At 40.5% G+C, this 26,498-nt stretch overlaps 1 protein-coding gene across 2 annotated transcripts in view; it reads left to right on the top strand.

The window, feature by feature from the left end:
• The window catches only part of LOC146140942 (uncharacterized), a 54,745-nt gene that overhangs the window by 24,295 nt on the left and 3,952 nt on the right, over window positions 1-26,498 (top strand). Inside the window, exons 2-9 of one of the 2 annotated variants that reach the window (XM_083391073.1) lie at window positions 5,131-5,262; window positions 6,641-6,767; window positions 14,839-15,051; window positions 18,320-18,495; window positions 20,851-20,952; window positions 23,487-23,642; window positions 25,244-25,422; window positions 26,160-26,374. In XM_083391073.1, the coding sequence (XP_083247199.1) occupies window positions 5,131-5,262; window positions 6,641-6,767; window positions 14,839-15,051; window positions 18,320-18,495; window positions 20,851-20,952; window positions 23,487-23,642; window positions 25,244-25,422; window positions 26,160-26,374 (1,300 nt within the window). Of the gene's footprint in view, window positions 1-5,130; window positions 5,263-6,613; window positions 6,768-14,838; window positions 15,052-18,319; window positions 18,496-20,850; window positions 20,953-23,486; window positions 23,643-25,243; window positions 25,423-26,159; window positions 26,375-26,498 lie in introns of those variants that run through there. The other variant, XM_083391074.1, reaches the window with a different exon arrangement.

The raw sequence follows: 26,498 nt of genomic DNA, 5'->3' as shown, positions 1-26,498 counted from the left end.
TTTCAATACCTTTGTTTTAGAAGCTGTCCCCGTGACGGTTTATAGAAAACCGCCTGGTTTTAAAAAGCACGCCTTGATCAATGGTTAGGCTACTCGTCTTTTAACCGCCGTTGTTATTAAGAATGCAAAGAGCGTTGTACAATGTCAATTTAAATTTGTTTTTTCGTCGTGCAATTGAGAGAGCACCAACAAATTTAATTTCCTCAATAATGGAAAAGCCGTCACTGTTAAAATATTTAAATGCAACAAATGTATTTAGCAAAAAAGAATTTAGTCTAAATAGTTTTCCGTGCAACATAAAATAATCGAATTACAAAATAAAGTTAAACTTTATAAATTTGACTAATTTGCTTAGACTAGATTCAAACACCTGGGTATGCAGCCAATCGTTATTTCACCGTGGAAGGGTAAAACCCTTTAAAATGTAAACAAAATAATCCCCGGGTATAATAATACTTTTTTAACATCGCAATTCAGCACAAATAAAAAAAAAGAGAAGAAGCTCATTTCGATCTTTGTCCGAACAAAGTAAGGCAAACAACAACAAAAAGGGGCGTCATTTTTTGGCCCCAAACATCCGGCGCCTGACGCCCCTATTCATCAGCCCCGGAGCTGGTACCAACCGAAAAATCAATCTTCACCGCGATGCAGCAGCAGACGCCCTTTTATGACGTCACAAAATGAGGCGTTCGAATCGCGAGCTTCGCTGTCATGAATTAGGTCAGCCGGAGGGGGGGGGAGGAAGGAATTAACGCCGTCCTTCTTGTATCACTGCGCAGACGCAAGGCCGTGACCTTGACCTACTCGTGCTGCTGCTACTTGTTTCAACGCCCTTTTTCTAAACCCAACAAAACCGGCTTAGAAACGGTATTACCAACGGCTTATCGCCAACGCTGATTCATTTGGTAGCATTTTTTGACTCCTTTTGTAAGTAGGTTGCTCGTTTAGCCGAGTGCTTCTCAACCTTTTTTCGTTCGCTGCCCAATTTCGTTGCACAAAAATTCTGTACCTGAATACATTTTTATGGAAGATTAAAACTTTAAAATAGGTGTAGAACAAAATACTTTTTGAGATAATTTCAAAGATTATTTGATTCAACCGTGAATTAGTTAGATACTTGCTGCTAAACGATAAGTTTACATTTCTTAGTGTTGCTGCCTGTTGAATGCTGCTCTCCGGTGAGCGATAACATACACTTTGGATTTTAGGTTTCACTTGGTGTAATTTTCAGACATAAAAACACCGAATGCGTTTTTTTTATCGCAAAAATGCGAGTTTTCATTGCTGCATTTGTCGTTCGAATTACTTGTTGTTGGCGTTGAGAGTCTGGCGTCCGCATTGATTTGTTTGCAAGACGGTCGGGGTGCAATATTGTGTGCATTTATTGTATGTATGTGTTTGTTTGTTTGCTAACGGCTGCGTTTGCTCGACCTATTTCTTAGGCCGTGCATAAGTTCATGACCCTTTCTGGGGTTTCTTTATGTTTTTCCGTTTTCAAATCGGTTTCTTTATGTTTTGCCGTTTTTCAAATCGGTTTCTTTATGTTTTGCCGTTTTTCAAATCGGTTTCTTTATGTTTTGCCGTTTTTCAAATCGGTTTCTTTATGTTTTGCCGTTTTTCAAATCGGTTTCTTTATGTTTTGCCGTTTTTCAAATCGGTTTCTTTATGTTTTGCCGTTTTTCAAATCGGTTTCTTTATGTTTTTGCCGTTTTCAAATCTCAGGGCTGTGTAACTGGCTACAAATGTCAAATATTTTAATGGGACCATTCACATTGGTTCTAAATCTTTAACTTATAGTTATTTTTTATTTTTTCTTAAGGTAAAAAAGCGCCAGAAAAATTGGACTGTTTCTTCTTGGAAGTATCGAATCTCTTGTAATAAACACACTACAGAACACTCTAGCAGCAAAGCCAACATTTTTGTATTCTGCTGTAACTGATCAGAAATTAGGGTCGACATTTATCTGGCAAGGGTCATGGTGACTTTTATTATCACATATTCAGTGCAAAAAAATTAACACACTGTGCACTTTTCCATTGACGTTGCAAGGCCTTTAGGACAAGGCACAACGCAGTTAGCAAACCCGTTATCGCAAGCAAACTGTACGCCGTTCCGCGCAATTCGCATGTTCCAGGAACTGAAAACGCCCGGTGTTTTAGCAAGCCTCCCGTAAAACCCGTTAACCCGCTGCTATAAATAGCGTCGGGTCTAATCGCCTGTGTCGTAGAGGTCGTCGGGCCGCTGCGATCAATTTTTACCGCCGTTGGACGAACTGATTTGCGACCGTCGCAAATTATCGGGAATAGAAGTCGTGTGCAATTCTGCGTAGAAAGCAGCACACCCAGCAACGTCTTAACGATCTATACGAGTTCAAAGTTGAAATCCGGTGGGGAGGGGAATTTATCGACGATTTGACTATGTTTCATAATTTACCTGAACGAGTTTTGTTATTTATCTCATCGGTCAAGTTATGAAAAAAAATTTTCGAAAAAAAAATCCACATATAATATATAAGAATAGGATTTTTGTTTTTTTCCAAAATTTATTTTTTTTAAAAGTTTTTCAGCAATGGTCGGACAAATTTGAAAAATTTTGGCAAACTTCTTGGGTTTTTGAACAACGTTTGCAATAGGTATCAAAAATACCCGGTCATTTCCATTAATGCGCACCAGCACTCAATTTGATGTTACCGCTTGCACCCCGACAAAGCCGCAATATCGCCGCCGACACAAAAGGCCTCTCCCTTTGTCATTTACTGCCTACGTGACCGGGAACTTGGCCTAGTTCCAATCCAAAGAGTCCCCACCCCACTCCCTGGCGCAATAAATCCATCCCCGACGGCGGCTTGGTTCAATATTGGACGGCTCGTTAGAGCGTGCGTCATAAAAGCCAAACGCTCTCGCCCTCCGACAATACAAACAGTACACCCCCGCTATACACTTTTCCCCGTATCAAGTGCGTTTGCTTGCTTGTACTGCCGATCGGGGCTCGAAATAACCATCATAAAGCTTTCCAACGATTCCAGGTGTTGGCTTAGAAAGGTAGCTACTGTTTTGGATACGTTGTGTTGAGTTTGCCTTCCCAATGCCACCTCAGCACTTTGTCGCGCTGTTTATCCAAGTGCGTTGCTTGCACCACTTTTCAAGGCTACGGTTTGTGGCCAACCGACAAAAATAATGCGTGCGGTTAGCCGGGATTCGAATCCGGCTCTGAAGAAGTTTTTGAAAGATTCGTGTCTAAATTGAGAATCAAAGTTAAGTGTAATCTTTTGTGGCTGCTGCATCTTCCCCATTATTGCCTTGCTTGTTATTTTACTTAAGTGAGATTCGAACCCGGCTCCAAAGTTTTGTAAAGATCCGTTTTTAAATTGAGACTCAAAGCTAAGTGTAATCTTTGGGCTGTGGTTCCTTGTCAGTATTGCCCTGATTTGTTATCTTCCTTCGGTGAGATTTGAACCCAGTTCCGAGGTTTACTGAGAACCTTGACTTCTAGATGCGTGATCTTCAAGCTGCGGCCTTCGGTTAATTAACTCCACGCAAAAGTCATCGAGGCCTCGGGATTCAAACGCTTGCGAAGAATTGTTACCTTTGAAGATTAACCACGATAAAAAAACGCTACATCTTTCAGCCATCTTGTATCTCCTCGTGCCATTCGGCTACAAATCGAATTTTATCGTGTTTTGAAAAGCAAAAAGGCCCCGTATAAGGCGCCAACTGGGTTCGCAGAAAATCTCGTATAAGGTTGAACTGCGTCAATCGAACTGCAAGTTGTATGATAGAAAGATTTGCGGCTTACCTATCACAATAAACTAATATTTTCAACCTGATATCTTCCGACTAATTCGACGTTCGTTTGCCTTGATTGACTGCTGAAGGCGCCTTTTTTAATCCTTTTGATCCCCGGTTAACAAAAAAGCATTTGATCTCGTCTCTAGTTGCGGCGAATTTTTATTAGCTAGATGAAGATTTACATTTTTTTGCGATTTTTGCGCGATTATACTATGCCCGGTATTAGGTCCGATCAGATATTGTGTTTTATCTTTCGGGTAATCATTATGAAGTCGATATATGTCTATTAGCTTTTGTGCCTTTTTCACTACGCCTAATTACGTGAAAATGGGAATCTATAATGTGGGCGCTTTTTAATGACCATTCTACAACTGTCGTTACATTGAATCAATCATTTTTCAGCTGTTTCTACGTTCTAATTAAAAAAAACGAATGACGACAAAGCCAGTAAATCAATATTTCTACTCATTTTAGTTGACAAATTAGGTCGATTGTGGAAAAAACAGGCCAGCCTAAACCGTAGTGCTAAATTATGGCCAATTAAAGCCTGGCAAACCCACGATTTTTGGAGGCGTTTTTATAGACACAAACAAATTGTGGCAATCGAACGATTCCGGGTGAAATTGTCGTTTTGTTGTCGAGCGGTCAATGCTTTCAGGAAACGAACACCTTAACATCAGATGGCTATCGTAGAATGCGATCAAAAGTCCATCTTTCCATCTAAACCCGGGAGTCCACAAACATGTTGTTCCGCTCTTGTAGAGGAATGTTACTGGCGTGTTTTTGCGCACGTTTTATCTGCTTTTTTTGTACCGATCGACATTGGTTTTGATGGTTTAGTACGTTCAAACAACAACGCTTAAGAGCTTATTTAGTCCAGGCCCTTTGTACAAGCTTTTGTCGGATTTTTTTTTGGTTTGCTTGTAAATGCCTATTTTTATCACTGCACATAAAATTTACGTTCAAATCGCTTTTATGCCAGCCTGAAAACACTAGTTTATGGCTGTCGAAAAAAAAAAATTATAATGGCTCTAACTTGCTTATACGTCTATGTTAGGATTGCCCTAAAACTACTATTTTAATGATGCATTAAACAGCGCTTTTACCGTTGCCATAAAAAGTCTCTAAACCACTAATTTTAACAACATTTTTCACGATTCCAGCGGTCGGCAACTTTAAAAACATGGATTAAATCAGGTTGCCATTACAGTGACCTTTAGCGTAAATGCAGCTTTGCCTATGAATTTCGCCAAGAAAAACTTACGAGATAGTAAACAAATATTATGAAAAAACGCTTAGTTCGACACATCACCAATCTTATAATTTTATTTTTTCATTACAGTACATCCACAGCGCCAATGTTATCCACCGCGACCTCAGCCCGGCCAACATCTTCGTCAACATCGACACCCTCATGCTGAAGATCGGCGACTTCGGCGTCTCGCGGATTGTCGACGCAGACTACCAGCATACTGTAAGAGTATTTTCGCAGACGTTGAAATGTAAAAAGGTTGCTAAAAACTGGCAAAAATATGGGCTCATACTGACTTTGATGACCTAACAGTCTTTCGCTCCTCCCTGGGAATTCTATTTGTTTCAAACATTAATAATAATAAATCAGTTTATTAAGGTAAAGTTTAGTTAGCAGTTAAAATCGAGAAATGTCTTCTTTAATATGACATGAAAGTATAGTGGTTTTGTCTATTTAACGGCATTGTCGGTTCAACAGTTCTAAAAAAAATATATTTTTGAAAACAATTTTTTTTCTGCTTTAAACTGTGCTGTACGTATCCGGCCGTCTTAAAGTATAAAGGTCTGTAATATCGTTAATTCAGACTTCGAAAAGCCAATTACTTAAGAAGAACACGCGCTTTATCGTCGGAAAGTACCAGCGACTTGGTTAACCGTTACACTCAGAATGCTTTACCGGGGAGTTTTCAATTTCGAATTTTAGAGGATGCCCGTGCGGCCCTCGTAAATTATTAAAGTGTCGCGCCGGCCCTATACGTCGTCCGAGTGTTATGACTCACTCCGCTGCTAACAGGTCTACTTCTACCGGAGGTAGTTTCGCCAGGCCGATTTTCCCCGTTTTTCGTTTTATCGCCTCGCTTACAAAGTGTCGGAACGGCGTTTAGCGCTATTTTTGTCCGGTTCAGCCGAAAATTGCGGCCTGCCTTTTTGAACCGCCAGCGGGCCATTTCAAAATAAACTCGTCAAAAACAGTTGTTTGTATTTGACCTGGCCTATAGTGGCAATAAATACTCAGTGAATGTTAAAAATACATCCATGATTATGAATTTGCAAGCAACGCAATACAACAGCACCGTTATTTGTTTAAACTAAAGGCAAAACAAGTTTAACAACCGGTGCTTTCACAGACCCACGGCACACTCGTAGCTCGTAATTTACCGTTTATCATTCCTATAAGGCTGCGTGCGAAAGATCGCAGCCTGTTAAGCTGCTGGTTTGAAAAACGCATTTTGTCTTTGTGACGTTGACAGAGGCTCTTTTGTTGTCTGTTCCTAAAATAAACCAAGTTCAAGTACATCCATTCCTTGGTATGAACGTTTCGGGTTCTAGTTCTGAATTGAAACCTCTAATAAACGTTTCGTCAGTAAAACTCAAGAAATCCTCTAAACGGTTTGAAAAATGCCCCTTTCCTTTGTGACGTTAACAAAGGATCTTCTGGGAATGTAGATTGTACTCCGAAACGTTAGAATGTTGCCACAGTTCAAAATCAGCTGTACATGTCTTTGCCAATACTTCAAACTACGAATAAAATTAAGTTAGCAAAAGGCGGGGAAGCTCGCTCAACAGTTGAAAAATGCAATTTCCTATTGTGACGTTAACAGAGGCTCATGTCGATGGCGGAAACGACGTCTTCCTACCACGCACCTGAGATCTTGCTGCACCCGCACCACTACGACAAGGCGATTGACGTCTGGGCAGTTGGATGTATCTTTGCCGAGATGCTTTCTGGTAAGTGCCGTTTGCTTTGGCCGGGTTTCGAACGCGGGACCCCGAAATAATGCCAGGCGACCGGTTAAGGCCATTCTTTCATTCTATATGCGGGACATTGAAAGGGCTTTAAAGTCTTCAAATGACTTTAAGCGCTGTTTGTTTTTATTTAAGTTTAAACATCTACAGCAGTTTGACTTTTTCGCACCCCCCTTCAAAACTTTTACCGTTAATTTCAGGGCTGGGGAGCCACCGTAAAATAGCATTAGCTCCGGCTCCCAACTCCGGAGCCATCAGGCAATTATTAAATGGCTCCGGCTCCAGCTCCGGAGTCATAAAACTCAAATCCTTTGGCTCCGGCTCCAGCTCCGGAGCCATCAAACACACACCCAATGACTCCGGCTCCAGCTCCGGTGCCACCAGTCACTTATTCAATGGCAAGTTTTAAAAATTGCTTTTGGCTAACTAACGTTCGAGATGGAACAAAATATAATTTCTTAGTTTTATCACCACAAATTGAAAAATGGCCCCAGCTCCACAAAAATAACAAAAAGGGCTCCGGCTCCAGCTCCACAAAAATAATAAAAATGGCTCCGGCTCCGGCTCCAGCTCCACAAAAATAATAACAATGGCTCCGGCTCCGGCTCCAGAAAAATGCTTAGCTCCGGGCTCCAGCTCCGGCTCCGGCTCCCCAGCCCTGGTTAATTTGACGAAGTGTTCGTAAAATGTCATTTAGTAATGGGAGTTTTGGGAGATTGGAGATAGCTAGCAAATAAATACATTTTTTCCACCTGTTGTTCATTTTTTCCTTCCTAAGAGTGAAACAAAATGCTTAATTTTCTAATCTGTTGGTGTGTTGAGCTTCTAATGGGATGCCCTAAGCCTAATATGACACCGGTTGAGCGGTTAAAGCCATTTTATTTAATCTAAAGATTGATTTTTCTTGGAAATCGCCAGATAACTTCAAACTCTATCTTTTGAATCTTTTCAAAGGTTTTTAAAGACCGCTTCCAATAAACCACAGAAAGGGCCCAAAATAGTCTGCTTATCAAACACAGCCTGTGCATTGAGTGCCTATACGCGCTTCAGGCTAACTCAATTTACGTCGCAGTCCTCCTTTCAAGTTTAAAGTGCTGCGCGACCGCCTTTACTCCTGCAGCGAATTAACCGTTAATGTCGCAACCGCGTTTGGCCTCTTGCTTATTTAAACGCCCGAACGATTTGACCTCTTCGGCGAACAGTTGACCCCGCGTCCCGCCCGCTGATTGGCCGCGCCTGACTCACGTGCGCAGTGAACTGGCGAAGAATGCGTCACCCGATACGCACCGTTGTTGCGTATTGAACTCGTTTTGGACTCTATTTCGTTGAAACGGTTTGTTCAAAACAGCACAGCTGATTAGGGATGACCGATACCAGGGCCTTTATCCCGATAAACGATACCGGGGTTCACTAAACTCCAGATCCGGCCCGCAGAGTTAATTTTACTGGCCGCGGCGTGTTTTCTTGACGATAAAGTGCGGTTGAAATGTCGTCGAAAAGTTTGGGAAGAAAGTATCGCGATCCTATCCGACACCGAATGACGTCACTACTATGCTCATTAAAGAAAATATGTGTAATTAAAAAACTAAAAAAAAATAGTTTTTCTTTGTATTAGCGTTAATAGTTTGGTAACCTCTGGTGGATTAACCTAGTACATTCTCGTAAATTTACTTTTCAAACTAGAAATCACTTAGTTAGCTCACATATCGTGGCTAAAACCCCTATATTAATTTGACATTGGGTGTCGGCTCCGATCATTTCTCCTCGAGATTGAAACGTATTTGGCCTTTTGCAGCTCAGGAGCGTTTTCTACCAAAGTCGTTGAAAGCTAAGCAAACATTCAATGCAAGCGCTGCTGCAAAAATACGCACGGAAAAGACCGCGATTTGGGAATTAGCTTTTTGCATTTCCGCCGCTAAACGCTCAATAAAAAACTGCCAGATTTCCGTTCGCAGAAAACGCGCAAAACTGGAAGAAAGTCGCCCGGTGTATGCAAGGCGGTTGAAAACACCGGAAGACTTCTAATTGTTTTTTGATTGACGCGCGGGCAAGCGACCGCCGAGCGAGAATTTGTCGTAATTTCGTGAACAACGCCGCCAAGTTTACAAGCGCCAAAGTCTGTTTTTAGCCCACCAATAAACCTTCACTGCCGTCGATTTCTCGAACATGCAAGGCATTTACGTCGTAAGATTGTAATTGTTTTTGATTGACGCGCGGGCAAGCGACCTCCGAGCTAAAATTTGCCGAAATTTTGTGAACAACACCAAGTTTTTAAGCGACAAGGCCTGTTTTTTGCCTGCCAATAAATCTTCACTGCCGTCGATTTCTCCAAAACCGTCGTAAGTCGTACGATCAATTGGCGAACGCTCCAGCGATGAAAGGCGTTGATTTGCGCGACGAGCTACTGCGTCAACACAAGCCTTCGCGCTGTTAAAATCGCTGCCAAATCTCGGAAAAAGTCGCGCAGTTAATATAGCCATTTCAACAGCGATTTGAATTTTTTTTTGCTCCTCCCTTTCAAAAACGTTTCCAGTCAGTTTGGCGAAGTCGTCGCAAAATGTCATTTGAAAAGCGGCGTTTTGAAAGATTGGAGATAGCTGGCGATTTTAAATGCCTTTTTCCACCCGTTGTTCATTTTTTCCGCCCCAAGGGTGAAAAAAAATGCTTATTTTCTAAACTTTATAAAAAAATTTCGCCTGCTGCCGTTGAGAAATAACCCAAATGGCAGAGTGGAAAATTGTAAGTTGGGTCGCTTTCCATTGCAGTCGTGCTTTATTCGTTGCTGCAGAACACCTTGATTTTATTAGCCTGACCCAATTTCGCTTTTCCGAGAACTTGTGCTCGTTGGGGTGATCGGCCGCCGTTAATGCCTTGCCACAAATTGATCGACAAACAAACTTTATCGCGGTGTAACCAACGTAAGCTCAATTGCACGCGACGCGTTAAAATAGTTAAATCCGTCCGTCGTCAAAAAAAAGATTTGTGCGCATGGTGACATCGGAAACCACATCGAAAAATAGTCGTAATTCAGTCAATCGGCGGCGTTTATGACCCAGGGTTACCTCTACGATTTGAGGGCGTTTATGACCCAGGGTTACCTCTACGATTTGAGGGCGTTTATGAACCAGGGTTACCTCTGTGCCCGCGAGTGCAATAAACGTCTCTTAAATTTACGATAGAAGCAACGTTCGTTCCATGTCGTTACCTGTGGAAACACAACAGACAAATAAAGGTAGTTAAGTCAGCTTTTTTTATTGCGCAACCTCGACCTTCTAGAATCTAGGACCAACTGCTTTTAGCGTTCGCTGCATTTGTTTGATTTTGGGTTTCGATTTGGCGAATTTTTGGCCTCTCTCGCGTGAGGCGTGGCAAGGTCGCGCTGGGCACGGACCGCCACTGGACTTCGTTTTTTTATGTTGCACATTTTTTTGCCACAAACAAAGCGGTTCCGGCGATAAAGCTCGAAAAACTGCTTGTAGAAGTTTGCGCAACGTTGTCCAATCTTTGGAGCATAATGATTGGAGTTTGTATAGACGTAATGAGAATGTCAAAGCCCATACAATAGTAGATATCATTTTGCACTTTCGAATACTCTTTATTTATTTTCAACGTAGTCCAATCTGTTATGTGATATCAGAAAAATGTAGAAAAAAAAAGTCTACTATTTCTTGTCCATATGCGTCTAAAACAACCTTAAACTTTTAGAATTGCGCGTTCGCAACAGAAAATGCAGGAGCGAATGTCCCAAAATTACCTCAATTACCTAAAATACATATTTACACTGACTCGTCAAAAGGTTACCAGGCAGGTTCAGAAACTTTACTCTCTAAAGGGCGGGCGCCCTGTGGGTTTATAGCGCAGGTGGAAGCGCAAGTTTTTCTGCGGGTCCTTTCCATCACCGCCGTTACATAACTTTGCCCGAGACTGGTACGGCTGACTTTGCAGCACAAAACAAATATAAGGCACAACTGTATTGTTATTTAAACTGTTCATCGCGTATAGCCGCGTATTTGTTTATCCGCCTGAGCCGCGGTAAATCAATGAAATTAAAATTTTTCTTTCGGATAACTGAATCTGAATCGTGAAAACAAACGATTCTGGTTGTACGTCAATAATGAAGATTAAACCATGCACTTGGTTTAATCTAAATCAACGAACACAAGGATTTAGATTGTCGTTCTTTATGCCGATTGCCACCTATTGTAAACAAACTGCATCTGCTACAACTCTCGTTCACTCGTAGACCGTAAACGTCAACAGCAGTAATAATCCGACGTTTAAATCCGCGCCATTTCGAACCGCCTTGCTTGGTTCAAGGCAAACCGACTTGTTTAGTCGCGCCAGTTTCGGCCAGATACGGCAAAGGTTCACCAGCTGCATGCACCCACGTCCCACGCTTTTACGCTGTATAACCTTTTCAACTCGCCCGCTATACCTTTTCGCGGAAGACCCGATAAACTGTTTAAAATTTTCCGTTTCGCGGCCTGTTTTTTTAAACCGTTTTGCCGCTTTTATGTTTAAAACCGCTGTTAAGAAATATAGACATAGCGAAAAAAGGTTTTGAATTTCAATAGAGCACAGGCTTTAAATTTCGAAACTATATACCCCAATATCAAAACTGCTGTTTAGAAATATAGACATGGGGTAAAAAAAAAGGTTTGAAATTTCAATGGAGTGAAGTTTTAAATTTGTGGACTATATACCCGAATTAAAAACTGCTGTTTAGTATATAGACATAGGCAAAAATAGGTTTTTTAAATTCCAATAGATCGCAGGTTTTAAATTTCATGGACCCGTCTAAATGCCCCAATATCAAATCCGCTGTTTAGAAATATAGACCTAGGCAAAAAAGGTTTTGAAGTTCTTTTGGCCCGTCTGAATACAATACCCCAATATCAAAACTGTTGCTAAAGAAATATAAAAAAGGTTTTAATGCCACGCAATATTTACCTTGCACATCCACACACACAGTTTACCTCACAATGCCTATGTTTTTTTACCAATAAGAATTCGCGCTCCCGCTGGTTAATAAGCGCTGCAGCCCGGTTAAGCAATCAGCTTTATTCGACCGCTCGTTGCCGCGACGTATTGACGCAAAGACAACAGTTACGGGAGTTATTTCGCCTTAACAACAGCCCCTTTGTTTCGCTTTGCTTTAATAAAAACGCCGATGTCACGTATCCGTTATACGTTACTTGCGATTCTAGGCCCCTTTCCCCTACATAGCTTGGCCTCCTGCGTTGCATAAAAATTGACTTTGATCAATTATAAACAGTAGAGTTTCGAGAAACCTTACGTGCGCGAAAAAAACTTCCGCTTGTGTTATGCGCACGAAAGAGTGGTGTGCCACTTTTAACTGGCGGAGGCCTAACTGCCCAAAGTTTAATAAGTTGGCGAGATTGGCAAACTTGACTGTTTAATAAAATCGCCGCCTTGACAGTGACTCATACGGAAAGCAAATAATCTTCAAAATGTCGGTAATAAAGCAAATCTCATAAAACAGTCGCCTTCAATTTATCATGTCCTACAATTTGAGTTCATTAGACGAAAATTCATTCTATAGATGATGCCAGCGCAGTTGAGCACAACTCTACTCTTTTTCCCTTCAACCTAAAGGTTTTAAAAAACAAAACGATATATATATATTCACCCGCTATTTAGTTTGACGATAAACGACTGCAAAAAAATGTATTTTCTTTGCTTGAAAAGTTACCAAAGCCGGTGCTTCGAAAACAACAAAACAACAAGTTTTAATTTCACATCATGCCGTGTGACAACATGCCCAAAATTACGGTTGGCGAGGCCGCAAAAATCCAAAACTTCACCGCGAAAACGTGGCCCACTCTACTCGGCCACACCGAGGCGGCAATTTCGACTCAGCGCGCCGTCAGCTCTTGAGAGACGAACCCGTCAAATTGTACCACCCTATCACGAACTTTTGCTCGAAAAACGACCGGCGAAACGCCTGCGAGGTCAAATTCCTGTCGTGCTTACTTCGACCGCGCCGCTAAGCACCGGCCTTGACCCGGAGGTCAAAGTTTGTGACCCGCTGACCGGATCGAACCGGTGTTTAGCGGCGTTTTTAGGAAATGCGTGCGGGTCAGTTTTAAATACGGATTATTTTTACCGGAAATTGGCTAAAACAAATTTTAGAATTTTTTTAGGACATTTGGAGCATGATGGTTGGAGGTTGTAGTAAGACGTAATAAGAATATTAAATGTTGAAAATGAATAAAGAGTTATTCGAAACGTTCAAATTGGTACCTACTTCTGTATTTGGCTTTGATATTCTTGTTGCGTTTTTTTAGGACACTTGCGCGGATTTAGATTTGCAAAAATGCTCAGTTTTTTTTCTCAAGTTTGGTTTTGAGAAATAGCTCTGAAATTAACTGGTAACAAAAAGGATTCAAATTGTTGTTTAATTTAAATCGATTGGTTTCGCTTCTCCTGTGACAACAATCTGTTGCCTAAAAGGTCACATTTTCCGCGGTTTCACAAATTCGACTGAAATCCCAAAAGTGGTCTGCGGCTTCCACGGACACACCCCCTCGGTCGCTTTGGATCGGGCAGTAGTTTATGCGTAGTCACCTAATTGCGACCCAGTATGCTAATGAGGACGGATAAAATCGAGACTTAAAGGCCAATTTTAAGAGTCTGTTATGGCCCCTGGAGTGTTTACACCAAGGGCAGTCTGTTTTTCCCACTTTTTGCCGCTTTAAAACCGTTTAGACTTTTTTTTTTATTAGTTTACGAAAAGGTCTCGTTTTTCAAATAACACTGTTATGCTCGTTTAAATCACTTGGTCAATACAGCCGACTAATCAGATAATTAATTAATACCGCTTGTGTGTGTTTCAGCCGATTATTGACAAGTAAAGGAATGTTTGGTAGGGTTGTTGCTAAATTTTCGGGTTTATTTTTAAAGTAAAAACATAAATTGGATTTTAACTGAAACGACCACAAAAAAACTGTACGAAAACAAGGCCACAACCTACACAGCGTTATTGAAAAAAAATCAAAATCACTCTAATTCTATCGAAAACGTGTACTTTGGAGAAGCAAGGGTTGAAAAACAATTCTCAGTCCGTTGACCCCCGGAAAGCTCCCGCCGACCTTTGACCTTGTGACCTGTTATTGGCCAGTTCGCGTTCCGCGGGTCAACGTGTTGACGAAGAAAAAACAATGACGCGGCAGCCATGATCGATCGCCTTTAATTTACTGACTGCAACCCTTTGCTTTGTTTCGTTTTTATAAAACGATGATGTCACCCGGTCGTTAATATAGTTGGCGGCGTGAATTGACAAAAGACTCAGCCGCTGATTATTTCCAGGCATTGATAACGATTATTTTGAAAACCTTTAGGGAAGGCAGTGGAGTGCAAGTCAGTTTCGCTTCCTTGAAAAAAAAATAATTTTGTGCCATCGCTGCACAATTCATATTCGAACCGACCCTTGTGTAGTTTATTCAAATGTGTTTTGGTACCGCGCACGTCGGACTCGGAACTCGGTTAGTTTTACCTATAGTCTGGTGTCGCTGTAGTCTGAACCTTCAATTCTCTATTTGAGTCCCGAGTTCAACTACAGCTTAATAAACCGACTCTGTCAAGTGCCGACATCTTGCCCAGCACCGATCTCCACAAATCGAACCGCATAAACTACTGCAGGCGGCGACCAATGACATCAAGCGACGACCCATGGGTTAAGAATGGTCTTACGTGGTCTTACTATAGTCCCGAGTCCGAATCCATCAAAACAAACCGAATCAGTCGAGTCCCGAGTCCAACTCCGACGAGTCGCGAGTCCGCAAACTGGACTTAGGACTATAATCACTTTTAATTATTTTACAATCACCTTAGCTTTGTTGTAATTTGTTCCTACATGATTTTGAATGACAAATATTAATTTGCTCATATTGACACAGTTAGCATAGCCTGTGGTTATAGTAAAAATCACCTCATTTCGTTCCGTTTAAAGAGTACAATTATTTTCGAAACAATAGGCCCAATGCTTGGTCGTCGTCCAAATACAATAAACTTCTCTTTTTCCCTACACCAGGCCAGCCAGTGTTCAAGAGTGACAACGTGAACGGTCAGCTTGATCTCATCCTGGCCTCGGTCTCTGTGACAGCAGCCTGCTGGAAAAGTGTGCTTGACGCCGCTTGCGACCAGAGTGACTGCTGTCGGTTCCACGGCGCCATGGGCCACCGGGACAACGCCGGCCTGCCCCCAATACCCCTTGACGACCTGGTGCCAAAGACCTCCATAATGGGTGAGATTTTTTCTTCGAGTATTTTGCTTGGTTTTAAAGCACGAACAAAAACTTAGGATCTCGTTGTGAAGTCGATTTGATTGCGCGCAAAACTTTAAATGAGAAAGCGTTTATATATTTGTATATATGCTTATTTCAACATTTAAGTTAAACTTTTTTTTTTTGATGTTGAAAACGTATAAAGATTTTTTTCCAACTTTAACACAGCATTTTTTGTGGAATTTCACATTTTTACACGTTTGGCAGGATGCTTAACTTCAGGGATATACAAGACCGTCTTTCCGATAATTACATTTTTATGATTATATGTCTATATGTTATGCTTTGGTGTATTAAATTTGCAGAACATACTCGCACCTTTCATACACTATACACTGTACGAAAAAGTCCTTTGTTCAGCGAAATTACCCCATGATTTATTGATGACGACCTCTGTTTTCCGCGAAAACAGTCTCAAACCCACAATAAACCGCCCCTTATTTAACTGACTGGCAATAATATTACAAAAGTAACAGCACAACCTAAAAATATTCGATGTCTTCGTATGCTAACCAAAATCACGAATTAACGAAGTTGTGAAGCCATTTACGGTCACCTATTGTTTAAATTGCGTTTTTTCGTGCAATTTAAGAAAAGCGGTCGTCGGTTTGAAACGAAAAAGCGACGAAAGCGCTTTTAAAAACGTATGTTAATAGCAGAGCCGATACCCGATGCCGCCGCCAAGTTGTAGTATCGGTACTCGTCAGATACCAAATTATAATATGAATTTCAGCCACGATCAAACGCACAAAATTGTAACGTAGCGACTTGACCTCACTAGACTTATACGCTAAAGCAATTTTAATAGCGGAGAAAAAGCTGCCTTAAAACGTTTTAATTTTCTCTATATGGCGTTTCTGGGCATTGTTATGATGTAACTTAGTATTGAATTTTATCTTTTTGATACTTTTTATTATCAATGTCGGAATAAAATGTCTGCTATCGGACCGGACATCTGTAATTCTATATTCACGCTTATCATGTTAAAAAAAAACCGTGGCCATATATAACTCGTCCAGTTAAAAAATTGAAGAAGCCCGGATTGTTGTTTAATGTAGACGCATATCCCGCCTATAAGTGAACCAACAAATCCCAGGTGCTCGTTTTAAATGAGCCACGCCAACTGTACAATCATCTCTTCGCTAATCCGCCTGCGCCCTGTCACTAACAATCCCGCCTCTTTCTAAGAAAACCAACTTTCAACGAGCCACCAGCCATTCTTTCGAACTTGGGCGTCGACCTCGCGCGGCCCCCATCCTTACGTCACAATCGCATTGTGACGCGGCGGCCCAGCGCGAGGATTAGCGACCTATAGTTAATTAGGCCCATAGCGCGCCAATACATTCGGCGGTCGCCTTGGAGTTTTCACGTGTAAAAATAGACCATCGGAGCTATGGAATCTTAAAAGGGCTCGATTGGCCTTGACACTAATTATAGCTATACGTTAAACTGCCAAGGTTTTATTATCGTTTAAATACATCGACAGGGTTCCAGTCTTTGAGTGTCTTTAAATTGATTTATATATTGCAAAGTCTTCGAAAAACCTTATGTTTTTCCCAAAATCTTCGAATAGTCTTTAAAATTATTTGATATGCAGCTAAGTAATGTGTTTAGAAGTTCCAGTAAAAAACAATTAAAAAAAACCCTAAAACCTAAAGGTTTTGCCTGTTTAATGGTTAAAACCATTTTTAATTGTGCTAACCAAGGCATTTATACTTTTTTTCAAATTATGTTCAAAATGTTTTCCGTAAATTTGTGTGGCAACCCTGTCATATGAGTACCTTTTTTTTCTTTTTTAAGCATATACTTTTATGCTATAACCACCAGTTTTGTCAGATTTTTTTTTGGGGGGAAACTATTTGATTTATGGCGGTTAAAAAACGTGCAGAGCAAAGCTGTTTCAAAACTATTCAGTTCAAATTGAAGTGCAAGTCGCTATTAGTGTTTGTTTAGTGGCCACCTCCCGTTTAACAACCTAACCTTGACACCTGGCTGTTGCATAATCCTGCAGTTACACCCGGTTAAGTAAACACTAAGCCTGTTACGTAACTTTATTTTCTTCACTCCGTTTTCTGGGAAAAATCAGCGACGTTTACTTGATCATATTAGTCGGAGAAACGGCCCAAAAATCGTGCGCTCGTTAAATGCGAATTAAAACTGCGAAAAAAATCTTGCCTGTTCCCTCGTACACTCGATTGGTTCGCTACTTTTTTTCGTTTAAAACAGAATTTTGTTGAAATATTGCAATTATAATCTGTATTGGCTGATAATAATGTATATAGATCAATTTTTAACTCTCTTCATAGTGTCAAAGAGGAACATCAATACCCACCAAAACTGTTTTAAGTGTAAAATTCAAACAATTACCCAAATTTTACCAAAATTGTATGCAATTCAAAACACTTCCAAAAGTAATTTTTCCCAAATATTAAAGTCAGGTCAAGTCATTTCACTCAAAATACTTCAGCCAAGTCGAGTCATTTACGTAAACGACTTTTAGGTCAAGTCATTTATAAAAATATTGACTCATATTTGCACTCAAGTCAGGCCATCAGAACACTGGCAGTTAAGGTGTGCTAAACGCTTGCTGAACTTTCTTTAAGGTCGAAACGCGCCAATCGCCGCAATCCTAAATAAAACCCCAAGGGCAAAGCGTAAGCTCGCAGCGTAATTAGTAGCAGGGCAGGAAACGTCAGATGGGAAGCAGCGTTGTAGAATGCGTGCAAGCAACCCGCTCAATGCTGTCCTTTGATGCGTGCATACAGTGCCTGTTTTATTATTTTTTTGGGGGATTGGGGGAATTAAATGAAAGTGGCTATCTGACCTGATCGCTTTTTTACGCTTACACCCGTTAGTGATTATATGTCGATTTGAACTACTTTTGGTTTCCGTGTGAATAGCCACTTCCACGTTAAATTTCCTGCTATATTGAGTGCCTTTTATAAATTTTGCAATTGCAGCAGAAAGTTGGCACTTTTGTCTGTATTTCCACTAGCGTCAACCTTATTTCATTTTTTAACTTTTTTTCGCTTTACTCAACACTTGGATTTTTCTAACTACAATTTTATAGATAAATAGCACCATTTTATAAAAAAAATGTCAGACTGTAAACGACCAAAAATCCACTAAACTTCAAAATCTCTTTCCCCACTCATTCATGTGTGCAGGTGTGCAACAATAAACTGCAAAAACAACCACAACTACAACCTGTAACCTTGTTTCGTTTCAGGGGTCAACCTGCTCCGCCAGCTGCTGACCTTTGACCCGACGGACCGGGTCACGGCCTCCGACGCCTTGATGCATCCCTACCTCTCCTCGTACGGTAACTCTTGTGATGAACCCGTTTGCTCGAACCCGTTCCGACTCGAAGACGAAATCGAAGACCACTCGCTTCAAGAGTACCAGGTTAATATTTATAATGTTTTTTAAAAGGCTTAAGTCGAAAACTATAATAATGGCCGATACTTGACATTCTATTCCTATACCGTTACTCGATATTTTCGAAGACCACTCGCTGCATGAGTATCAGGTTAATATACAGGATTTTATTTTTCTTGACATCGCGAAGCACTAAGTATGGTTTAAGTCGGGAAAATTAGTTTCATTCAAAGATTAATATCACGTCGATTCTGTTGTAACTGTCACCTAAGTACATTTTGACATAGGCCACTTTTAGGGATGTCCGATAAAACTTTTGTTTACCATGCTAACCATTAATTACCATCAAAGCAACCCGCAGCGTTCATGATTTTAACGGTTTACTTTCCAATGAATTATAGGCGACGATTAGGCTATTATATTTGACGTTGTAGACTTATTTTCCAGTGAAAGCCGGGATAGTGTCTGTAATGCGTCCGAAGCTCAGTCGAAACGCACTTGTGCTAAACTACATTATTCTCAAGGTTTTGGTAATCGAAAATTGTCAAAAAAATTCCACAAAACCATTTGTGTCTCAAAATCGCTCGAAATTTTAAATGCAATGGCGTTTTTCTGCTATCGACGTATAACATCTAATTCGTGCGGGATTTGAACTTGCCACCCCCAACACTCACCTGCTAATATCGAACTGCAAACACGCATGTTGCATGTGACCTAATCGACGTTCAATCTAATAAAACGCGAACCACAAGACCCAAACCCATCGCTATGCATTCCACAAAAAAATCCCGTTATATGTTTATTTTCATTGTCGTATGTTGTTGGGATCGTGTCAGCGATATCGACAATCTGGATTTTTTCGAAAGGCACCACTATGCAATTCCGACTATACGGGCCCGAGTGTTTCGCTATCATGTCCGCGATCTGAAGTGTTTGATCGGCGGTTTGCATTCCATCGTGAAAGGCGAGGTTTTATAGCCGCACTGGGCAACGCAATACCCTTTCTGTCTGCGCCAAAGACACGGCGGTTTCCGGGCCAAATTTACTCGCTTTCGAATTTATTTAAGCCAGGGGTGTCCAACATGTGGCACCCGACGTAATAAAAAAATGGCACGCCCCCCCCCAAAAAAAAAAATACAGCCAATTATCAAAACAGCTAAATTTGTTATACAGCCAATTGTCATTGTTTATTCACAATACAAACAATCGCAGCAATCACGACAACAAACAATTACTTTTGATATTATAACACTATATTGTTTTTATTTTTTTTATAAAAGCGCTTTTAATACTAGAAAAAAAAATAGTTGCTAAACTTTGGCACGGGAAGAAGTTATAAGATAAAAATTGGCACGTCGGCATGTTTGAGTTGGACACCCCTGATTTAAGCAATCGTCATCTAATAGGAGAGGTTTTCGTGCGAAATGAATAGACTAGGCACAGCCTAAATTTTTTTTACAAGATGTTTTCTTGTAATATTTGATAGCGTCGACACTACCGTTTTTACTGTTAATAAACAATTGTGAAAGCGCTAGATTTTCTTTTAAACGTGCTTTTAGGAGTTGTGATTTTAGGTCAATATTACTAGTGCTTTAATTTCGAACTGATAGTTTTCTTTCAACAGTTTTTGTGACATTTGTGAAACGAAAGCGATATATTTTACGTAGAATGAATGGCAGCGCCCATACAGAAGAATTGAGCAGATCACAAAATGCTGCCTAATTGTATAGGCTTTAAATACTACATCTAACTGGGGCCTTGTCTTGTTAAGGTCCGTCAAGTCCAACACTGAGTTAATAGAACGCTCGACTGTGTAAACATCCTAACCACTAATTTCCGGTTTCGAGTTTAACTCGGAGTTAAAATTTTTGGGAGAAAACTACGATGACGTCATTAATCGCGATCACAGACTCTTAAAAACATATTTTTGTTCTAAGCCGGGTTTGCTCGGCGAGCTTAAGCAATAATTACGGCGGCGGCGAGTTTTTGTGGAGATATCCTTGTCTGGTTTAAAGTCGAATCTTAAAAAATAATGTAGGTCTTGCATTCTCCCGATTGTCATTTCATGAAGCTTTGCACAGGATTAAAGTCGCCTATATATTTTTTTTTAATTTACCTTGTCATACTGACATAAATGATAGCTCCTAATTTTGCTGGTGCTAACTAAATGTATAAAAACTATCGCATCACCCTTGCAATTCAGTAACGTCAATGACTTCAAATTAGAAGAGATATCCTCGAAACAATTTTATTAAATGTCAAATAAATATTTGGGCAAAAAAACGTTTAGATTTTGGAACATAATGGTTGGAGGTTGTAGTAAGACGTAATAAGAAAGTCAAAGCCCATTTCAACTTGTCTCTTTTCTACTGTGCCGCTCAGGAAATGCTGCAAAATGCCACGTCGGTAACGAACAGTCCGCAGACGAGCTCAGAACAGCAGACCGCGGACACCAGCGCCGAAGAAAATGGATCGGTAAGACTGGTTTTGTTTTTTGTTCATTTTTTTCGTAATTCCTTGAAGAATCTGGCTCTCCTAATTTCTGAACTTGTTTTACGGCCAAAACAAATTGCGAAGAGTTTCAAGGTTTTCTGAATTGTGCAAGTTAAGTGGGGTTTTTTGGAACAAAAAATTGAGGGTAATACGAAAAAAATGTGGTGAATAAATTATGAGGATCGTTGCAAAAACGCTATCAAGTTTAAAAAAGTTGCTAAATAGTGTAAAAAAAATTGGAAGATTTTTCACCTAGCGTTGAAAACTAGGGTAAAACTGTTTGCAAATCGTCCATCAATAGTATATTTTTCATCTACTTTGAGCCGGGCGATTTTTTTAATTAAAATGAAAAAGCTTACAATAACGTTTGAGAAAAAAACTTTTCAGTGCAATATGTGCGTCGAAACCCATATCGTAAAAAAATTCAAATATTTAGCTATTATGGTTATACAGCAGTCCTATACGGCATTGACACCCACATGCGTTTTTCCTTCAAAAAAATCTCAAACCAAAATCATAGGCGTGCACCTGGCACGCAGATTAACAACCGCCGAATATTTGAATTGAAAATTTCCAAGAAATTGAGCGCCGCCTCGGCATATCACAAACTTGCACAGAAGCTGCGTGAACAACAACCAATCGAGCCGCCGCCCAGAAAAACAATTTGCCCGCAGGATTAACTTAATTTTCGCTATACGAAGGAAATATATATAACTATGCAATAAAAACTGTAGTGAGCTTGATAAATTGTTGTTCAATTAAAAATTTTAACAAAATTTGGTTTTAAATTGCATCCCAAAACATTTCAACCATCTTCAGTAGAAAAAGAATGGCCAAATAAATGATAAAATATTCTGTGTCTTTATTATGATTCGCGTTTATCGGATAATACTAATTTACGGAATGATGAATGGTCGGAACGCTCAAAATTTAAGTGTTACCCCGTTAAAATAATTATTAAACCAACGCACAATATTTGGGTTAGGGTGGGGGTTAGCGTTTGGGTGTAGGTGGGTCAAGTGTTATTATATTTAATAATACTACTGTGAGCGTTCCGACCACTCCGACCATTCATCATTCCGTAAATTAGTGTTACCCCGTTTATCTCCATCTCATTTTACCGAACTGAAGACGGCATAAGCACTTGCCGACACGTATGCAAATAAAATAATGAATCTTTTATCGTTTATTTGGGCCACTCTTTTTCTACTGTAGATTTTGAACAGATCCGTGTTTAGCTTTCCATTTCAACCATAGACGAGAAAAAATAATCGCAAACATTATTATCCTTTTCCGAGTCGCGATTTAATTTCCGCCCGGCGCTCGTGCCTATTTATTTGCCTGACGCTGTCGCGCAATAAACAAGGCGTGCCTACTATATACACTGGCTCGATGCACGGCCGAGATTGGCGCGGTTTTAGATGATCGAGTTAATTTCGCTACGCCCTCGATCCAGATTAAGCGGGCCTCGGTTAGCTGGTCGCCCGCAAAATGCGTCACTTTGCGGCTCGAATCTGGACGAAAACGACACGCGATCGACCGATGATTTGTTTTTGAACTGTCCGATCCTTGTTGTTATGTAAGATATGCCTTCGCGACCGTGATTCGGGGCCGCGGGCCGAATAGTGTGGTGGTCCGCGCCTTTTTTATCGAGTGGCCGCGTATTTTTTTGTTGAGTATAGCGCGTTCTTGACATGTAAGAATAGGGAACTAGCAGGGTTGACGCAGCCTTTGGATCTTTGCAATTCTTTCAAACTCATCCGATTGATTTGCGTATTGAAAGGTTTTTAAACAAACCTATACGTTTCAAAAGTCGTTGAAAAGAATTCTTTAAAGGTATTTTGAATTGTCCAGCTTGAGTTTTGCAAAACTAACTTTTCAACTCCTTGTTATTGTTTTATCCATGCTTTTAAACTGTCTTGTCTTCGAACTACTTTGAAACATGTCTAGTGATCCAATTTTATCTTGCTTAAAAATGTCTTGAAATAACCCTGACTACCTTTAAAATGACGTGGGGGTGTCATATTTTAATTAAAAAAGTTTTTAGGGGTCTACCCTACAACTGTTTTTATTTTATACAGCCTTGATTTGTCGGCTTTAAAATAAACCAATTATAAAGTACTTTTAAAAGGATTCGAACCCGTAACCCCGTCGATCTATGATACAAGCAGGGCAGGCTAGAAAATCAACTATCCTGCAGTGAGGTTCGAACTCACAACCTCCCGCCACTCTACCAAATGAACTACACAGGCTCAGATAGGAGCTAGTCAAGAAACAACCATACATCAACCACACGCCCCTAGAGATTGTGTTGAGTTGTGTTTATCCTTCGAGTTATTGATAAAACATCGCTGCCATATCTGCTACGCCACCTATAGAAGCCGCGGATGGCAATTCATCCAGTCATTTCACCAATAAACACACATGACTAAGCCATTGTCATCGGCCAACGAGTCAACTCATTGGCTTCAACTAATGATCGAAACTCGCGACGCTAAACTATAACGCCTGTTTCTTTCCAACAGCGTTCCAAGGTGTCGATCAGTGCCAACGACAGCTACAAGAACCTGCTCAGCCTGGTCCAGTGCGAAACGGCCCATAGCAATGCAAGCAGTGGCGCCATAACCATGGCCGAGTCGGAGGCACGCACTATGGCCTGCGACTTCGACTATGGCGTTCAGGTGGGTTGCTACCAGTTACTTTTAATCGTAATTGAGCTTTATTTGGTCACGTAAGTAAGGAAATCTTTTTTTACGTTTGAATTTTTTTATAAAAATAAATCGAGCTTTGACCACGACGCACTTCACAATTGAAAAAAAAATTGATAAATTTTTGTCTTGTTGTCCAAATTCTACTTAAGAGAGTTTTTTTCTCCCCTTAGAATATCGTATTTTTTAGGGTTCGAAGAGTTGATATGTTGCAACTTACCCAGTTGCCGTTTTTTTTTATTTTTACTCATTGCGGGCAGTTACCGTAAATGCGCAAGTGGTGAGCCTACATATAGTGGCTAAATTAGTCCAATTTCGCTCAAAAATTTTTTTTGTGGCGATAAATTCTATTTTTATGAGCACTTGGACAGTACATGCAAGAATTCCTGTGATTAACCAGACGTTTCTCCTAATTTTCCGCACGCGTACACAAACTTCGGCTGTCAATCAATTAAAGGAGCCATCGCCAAAAAACAAATTGCATTTGGGAAACCAAGCCGATTTTTCTACATAGACTGCAAAACCGCAATATCGAATTACGCAAAAAACGTTCAAAATCCGTTAAAATGTTGCAGCCGTGCGAGTTGAGAAATATTTCGCCCAGGTGATTTTTTTGTCAGACATTTCCTGTTTTTTGGGTTGCTGCACCCCAACAACACAACAAACCAGCAGTAACGCACGCAAAAACCGTAATCCCGGGTCGAAAACTGACCTTGAACGTTTCTCATTAACAGAGCGTGGCAAAAACATGGAAATGGCCTGTCTACGTGGCGGTGTGCATGCCGCGGCGCCTGCAAAAAAACGCCTTTTATTTAGCAGTCATTTTCGATGAGTAAGCCCCCGCCAACCGCAAATTCCGTAGCCTGGCAAATCACCTTTCGCTTTGAAATTCGACCTTTTGCGTAAGACCAGGCCAAATTCGGCCTTGGACGCGACGGCTTTCGACTGTTTACCTTGTCGCGTCGTGTTTGGTGGCACCACTATTTTTTTGCGAGTGTGTGCTAGGTGTGCGGAATTTCGAGTCCAACATTTTTTTTCGCCCATCCGCTAATCCTCGCTTAGACGACTCGATTGACCCCTCCGTGTTGACAATCTCAAACTATAGTCGACTGTGGCACTTTTCTGTTTAGACTTGAGAGAGAAAACGCTATTCAAGAGTTTCAATGAGAAAACATGTTTTCTTTATTTTTGCGGTTTAAAATAAATGTCCATTTCTTGTCATTTGATGTGTTGCTTCCTCTTTTGTCTAGAAATAGGCCGATATATCGATTTACCGATAAAAAAAGGGTTTTAGCATCACCCAAGTTAATATGCAAAATAATAGTTTGATAATATATAAGTGTATACAAACTAAAACAGTATTTGGATTTAATTTTTAATTTATTCGAATTTTGAACATTTCCCAGGTATACAAAAAAATCGGTATCGGTTGACAAAATTGTAAAAAAATCGCGTGTCGGTATCGGTTGAAAAGTGATAAAAAAGTCATCTTATGCAAAGGAAAACGCCCAGTTCTCAATAAGCTAAATTTAAACGGCAACAAGTTTATCAGGCCTTTGTTACGTCACACGCAGATCAACGACGGCTCGATCAACCGCGACCGCATGTGCGCCGATTTCCAGCCAATCAGCACCAACGCCGACTGCTTCGACCCCTACAAGTGGGACTCGCGACGTAGTGACGTCACTGTGCCCGAGACTACGTCATCGACACCCAAGGAAGGCGTCACCAACGCCAAGAACGCCCCCGATAGGTGAGATATTGCTGTTTATAATTGGTGCCTTTGCCAGTTCGTGATATGTCTCTTTGCTAATTACCTGTGTTTTGCGGTGTTGTGTATTACGTAGAGTGGATGTAAATGATGGTTGAGAATATGAGAAAAGATCCCGATATATTGTATTTACACTAGGTAATTGTCATTTGGCTTGTCATACAATTCGTTTGAAGAAACTTCAAACATCACCGAAAAACAACCGTTTACACTTGTTTTATCCGAAATATTTTACCGTTAGGCAAAATTCAGTACCCTTGAGTAAAATCACGAACTGTGTAATGTATGTTTTGCTTTTTTGGTTTGCTAGAGCAGGCAATTAAAACTTTTCTTTTGTAATGTGCCAATAACACTCAAAGCGTTAAATATTTTTACTTTTGTATTTCAAAAATATAACGCTTCAAGCCTTTATGGGTTAGTTGTTTTTCCGAAAAACGCGCTTATGTTTCCCATTTTTTTGTCGAATAGCAGCAAAATCTAATTTTTCCTTTGAATGTTTTAACAATAACCCTTGAATCTTTACATATTTTGACCCGTTTTACCAAAAAATACGCTTCAAACCTTTGTGGGTTAGTTGTTTCGATAAAAAAACGCGCTTTCAAATAAAAATCCTATTTTTTATTTATTGTATCAAATAAAAAAAGAGCCTTTACAAACCAAGACTTGATGTTTTTCCTCAAATAAGCTCGTTACACTAAAAAACAACATTTATTTTGCAGTCTGCTCGACCCAGGCTCGGACCATGGTTACCACTCTAGTTACTGCTCGTCCAACCTCAGCCACGGCAACAACGGAAAGGCCGGCGCCGCGGGACATCCCCACTCCCTGTGGAGCCTATCGTCCCCGGACCTCTCAATTGACCACGAGCGGACCGCCTCGGGCCACCGGGCCAGCACCCCCGACCATACGGCGCCGGGGGTACCCGATTCGGAAGGTATGTAGTACCGCTTTTAGCACGCACTCTTATCTAATGGAAAATCGAAAAATGTTTTACGGTTTTTAGTTATTTGATTTCTTTGTATTTATGGTTATTGTCAAGTTTGTATTTTATTTTTTTT

The sequence above is a fragment of the Ascidiella aspersa genome, chromosome 6 (genome assembly GCF_963924565.1).
Source record: "Ascidiella aspersa chromosome 6, kaAscAspe10.2, whole genome shotgun sequence".
NCBI classification, from domain to species: domain Eukaryota; kingdom Metazoa; phylum Chordata; class Ascidiacea; order Phlebobranchia; family Ascidiidae; genus Ascidiella; species Ascidiella aspersa.
Note: the sequence above shows the minus strand (reverse complement) of the source record. Positions and strands in the feature narration are given on the sequence as shown.